Source organism: Coregonus lavaretus (assembly GCF_964263955.1).
Source record: "Coregonus lavaretus genome assembly, chromosome: 28".
NCBI lineage: Eukaryota > Metazoa > Chordata > Actinopteri > Salmoniformes > Salmonidae > Coregonus > Coregonus lavaretus.
This window is the reverse complement of record NC_140015.1, coordinates 9,108,228-9,113,328: the sequence shown is the minus strand read 5'-3', so window position 1 is coordinate 9,113,328 and position 5,101 is coordinate 9,108,228. Positions and strand designations below refer to the sequence as shown.

General features: G+C 42.4%; 1 protein-coding gene across 1 annotated transcript; it reads left to right on the top strand.

Moving 5' to 3' along the window:
* Positions 1-2,598: 2,598 nt before the first annotated feature.
* On the top strand, positions 2,599-4,344 carry LOC311104485 (homeobox protein Hox-B4a-like; the record flags this gene model as incomplete). The annotated part of the gene is made up of 2 exons (XM_084146336.1): positions 2,599-3,022; positions 3,990-4,344. 2 exons carry the CDS (start codon positions 2,599-2,601, stop codon positions 4,316-4,318), a joined length of 753 nt encoding a protein of 250 aa, XP_084002462.1. The 3' UTR covers positions 4,319-4,344.
* Between the last annotated feature and the right edge of the window lie 757 nt (positions 4,345-5,101).

The window sequence follows — 5,101 nt, the reverse complement described above, 5'->3', positions numbered from 1 at the left end:
ATATTAATCTAATTTCAAATGTATCTTACAGAGGATGGTTTGAAAAACATGCCTTGAGGTTGTTTAGAGATGAAGGTCTTGAATGTGTTTGTGTGCATTATTTTATTTTTGGAAGTAAAAGCTGTACTCAGAGACTATTTGACTCGTAGTCTGGGCCTATCATTCTCAGAGGTAGCCTATACACACATTTTATCCTAAATATTTCGACATAGTTTGATATGCATTTTAATATAACTCTGTAACTCATGTACATATAAAATGTCAACGCAACCTATTCCTATAAGGTATTGTTTACAACACATTTAACACACATTTAGCTCTCACAATGGTCGATATCAAATGGTCAACTCTGTAGAAGATTATTGTGGTTATAAATGCTTTCGTACACAGGTCTTACCTTGATAGTATGGATGATATTTTTGCCTTTTGTATATGGTCAATATGCCTGCTTCTTCGTAATGTTGGGATCTTGAGTAGCCAGAATGAGTATATGTGTTTTTTTCAGGACGTTTAAAATCTAAATGAGAGACTCTGTGCTTGGTGTGAGGGGGAAACTTGTTAAAAAGGTCGTAAATTCTGCTGTGCTGCTTGAAGGATGTGAGAGGAGTTGGCCACTTCTTCCTTCCTGCATATTTTATTGTTTTATATACCCTACCTCCGGATATCGCTGTTTGAGTGGTGTTTGCCGGCGACTTGTAAACAAAAATGACCTGCCATAAAAAACAAATGTTTTATTACAGCCTGGGCTCGAGCCTCGGTTGACCTTTCTGCAGTTTGACACACTTGATCTTTCTTACAATGTGTATCGTTGCTTGTCAATATTGTGTACAGTAGTCGATAAGGAGCTTGCTCGCTTATCATCCCGTACACCCTCAAGTTTATTCACTTGGCTTTTGTTCTCTCTGCATTGTCAGATAGATTCCTGGATTCGGTTATAAACGAGCTACTCTCGCTCTTTTAATTGTAGAAGTGTGAGCTTCAGTCTCCCCTGAATAGTAATATTTTTTAAACCCAATTATTTACACAGATTTGCTCTTACTGTTCTTTTACCGAAAATCACTGTGCTATTGTGCAATACATTTTGGTGAGTCATGCTGTCTTTTTCAAAGCATAAATGCATGGCAGAAACAAATGTGAATTTGTAAAGTTGGTCCCTACACATCACGAGCTAGCTATGTTTGCGAGCAAAGCACCTTTCATTAAGTAATGCTGTAGCACATTGCTGACACACTTGAAGGAAGCCTGCTTTGGGCGCAGCACCTTGAAACCTCACATGACGCAGTCAAGGTGAGCAGCCCCTTTCAATACCTGTCCGGAGAATACCTGTCATCTATATATACCCTGTAGATCCGGATTTGTGTGAACAGACTCACGGTCACAAATTCGTATCTAAGGGAGTATGTAGTTGATGTATACACTACAAGCCATCGATGGATACAGACGACTGCCAGTTGATGTTTATTTTAATTTTGTTGTAGCATTAGGCTATATTATCCCAATGTAGGCTAATGGGGTGAGATATTTTGTTATTGTTTTTCATTGTTGATAATTTCAGTAGAAAAGGTAACCGAAAGTTATAATAAATGTATTTTTCATGTTAATAAGTCAAGTGCTGTGATTTGCTTGTCTTCCACTGAAACGCCTATTCATGGTGTCACCATTTCGATTGAAAAACAGTCAATTTGGACAACAAAGGAGTTTTATCGCATGATCACTCACCATGCATGTGAGCCTTATTCCAACGATAACATTGTATGGGTTAGGATAATGCAATCCTGATAAGGACCAAAACTATTATTCTGTTGGCAATGCAAGGGCGCATGGTCTCAATTACTATGCAAGGTAGGTGTGCAAATTGGTGTGCAGGATAAACGTGGTCTTTAGGGGGGACTGACGGTGGACTCGCTTTAATGCAAAGGTCTAGCTGTGATTTAGGAGGCTTTGTAACCTGAATTAGTTGATGAATTTTCTATCGATCCTAAACAAGCCTAGATTCATCTCTGACAGCCTTCTGCTGCACGCAGTGCACGCCAGGGCATTCTCTCACCATTATTAGCAAGTGCATTTAAAAGCTTGGCAAGAACGAACAAGCACACGGCATCACTTTTCCCAGCACTTGTTTTCAAAAGCTCCAGCCAAAAGAGGAAGAAAAAATCGTTTGAATGAACAACCTTGGGACGCAACACTTTTCTTGTTTATGTACTGTATACGAATTGGGCAGGTGAGGGGGCTGGCTAGTTGATCTGCTCTATAGACCGTTTGAAAACTCCGGTGGTATGTATTTCTGGCATGTTTGCTTCGGGTTGTTATTGTTGTGATTCTCTCTTGCTTATCGCGAGCGTGCCGGCGTGTAAAAAAGTATGCCACATTCGAATTCGAATGCCACAAACTATGCCCAGATGATGTTCGGGTTCTGCTATGCCTAATCCTATTTCCTTATCCGGGAATCGTCAGGATCCACGCCATTGGCTCCCGCTGTCACATGGATTCTTAACTTTGTTCACTTGACAGAAAGTAGGAGGGTTCTACGAAACAGGAAAACGAGTAAAGCGATAGATATAAATTTTAGTATATTTTGTGTGCAATTCAAAGAAATTAATGGCCATGAGTTCCTATTTGATCAACTCCAACTATGTGGACCCCAAATTTCCACCCTGCGAGGAATATTCACAGAATGACTACCTACCCAGTCACTCTCCGGACTACTACAGCGCCCAAAGGCGAGAGTCTGCGTTTCAGAATGAGTCGATCTACCACAAGCGGTCGGGCTGCGCCGACCCGCCTTACACGACGTGCCAGGGTCCGGGGCAGCCCGCGGTGGTGATGTCTCCACGGGGTCACGTCCTCCCCCCAGCCGGACTCTCAACCCCTCTCCCGGAGCCTAGCCACCATTGCGACTCCGTAACTCCAAGCCCTCCACCCGCCTGTGGCCAGAATCCCCTCAACCAAAGCCCTTCCACGGCCAGCTCTCGCAAGGATCCCGTGGTTTACCCCTGGATGAAAAAAGTCCATGTAAACATCGGTAAGTGCTGCTAACTTCTCCCTACTCTGCGTCTTTGTGAGCGTGAATCAGTTTACCTAAGGTGGGAAGCTGAGTGTTCGGTGCTAAATCTATCTCCCCTCGCGAAGTAGCCCTTGGTCTAGATTTACGATCGGCTGTTTGCAGGGCAATATAATTACATCCTCCATAAATTTTTATTGCACTTCTTCGTCAGGCACCTTTGAAGTCTATGCAACCTAGCCCTTCTAATTTCTTCCTAAGATTGGTTTTATGACGACTCGACTATCCCATAAGTTAAGTTTTATGCTTTGGTAATTTGATTTTAAGTGGTTGGATGTATAAACGTGTACTTTCCTCTGTCACCTCTCTATTGTTAATGGAAAAGTTTTATGGAAGCTAAAATATTCATATTTATGGAGACTACATTAAAACACTAATGGTAAGGCAAATAGTTGAACTCTAATATGGACTTTGAGAACTAGTGCATGCATTCAGACAACTACAAATGCGACTATTGCAAAGTCACGGTTTAAAGACGTTGCCCTGTGCATAATGCAAGTGCCATTCGCCAGAAATTCAAAATGAAGGAGTTAGTGCCTTACTTTTAGATAGGTTATTAGGTTTGTATTTTATTAGGCTGTTTGTGGGTACTATCCACTGTGTTTTGTCTAGTTTTGAATTAGTTGAATCATTATCCAGCACCCATTCAGGCTCTAAAAACACCCTCATGCGCCCCTCATTCACAGTGAACGTATACAAAATACAATGAGCATCCATGGACCTAGGCTTACTTGTAGAACTTTGCATACCATAATCCAACAAGGTTATGTCTACATAGGCCTACCTTGTGACACGTTCTGAGGCCGATTTAATATAATATTCAAATGTTTTGAACTGTGCATTAATAATGTATGTTTAGTCCTACAAATGCAATCAATACATGTGTGTTTTGGGGATTGCCTGTAATATATTGCTCTGTGTCCCACAGTGAATCCAAATTACACAGGGGTGGGTGAGCCTAAGCGCTCGCGGACAGCCTACACGCGACAGCAAGTCCTGGAGCTGGAGAAGGAGTTCCATTACAACCGCTATCTGACCCGGAGACGCAGAGTGGAGATCGCCCACACCCTGGTTCTGTCTGAGCGTCAGATCAAAATCTGGTTCCAGAACCGGCGGATGAAATGGAAGAAGGACCACAAGCTGCCCAACACCAAGATCCGCTCCAACAGTAACTCCAACAACACAAACTCGCAAAGCAGCGGGCTCGCGCTGGGGAGCTCTCAGAACCGAACCAGCGGGCCTCCACCGAGCCTATAGCCTCCATCCTCCCCTACCCATCCACCACCCACCCACCATGCACTTTGAAACCTCAGTTTCTGGAGTGGGATACATGGATTCCACCATGTTTTTACCTCCCCTCTTCAATTAAATTACAGGGATATAACATGTGGGGGGGAAGGGGGAGTAAAAAACGAAGAAGAGAAAATGTCTATCTCAAAAAATTTAAAAAGGGGAGAAGACTCAAACACAAACACTTCAAATGATGTGTTCACAACCTGATCCAGTTCCCTTTTTTTATCCCGTGCCCCTCTCTTTCTCTCTCCCTCTCTCTCTCTCTCTCTCTCTCTCTTTCTCTCTCCCCCTCCATTAGAACAGAAGGCGGCAGATACTTTTCAGATTTGGTGAAGATGGATCCGTGTTTCATCTTTAATCATGCCAAACTCGGCCCCATTTGTCATGTTTACTCTGCAGTACAAAGGATGAACCGTGGGCCTTCCCATTACCTCGACGTCCAACGTTGTGTTTAATAAATGAGCCCCCTTGTTTCGTCAAGAGACGTTTTCTTACTCCTTTTTCTCTCCTCAATACTAAAAAATACACCGAATATGTTCTCCGAACATGAAGTTTTTTGTAAGAGAAAATATAGCTGATTCTCAGTTATATTCTATGTTTATGAAATGCAATTATATTAAGACTGACAACGATTGTGAGGTCCGTTACTAGTTCATTTTTAGAGGGACTCGTTTTTCCTTCTTTGTTTCTAGCGGAGACAGGGTGCATTTGAACACAAGCTGGTAAATCACGGTATTCACAAAGGAT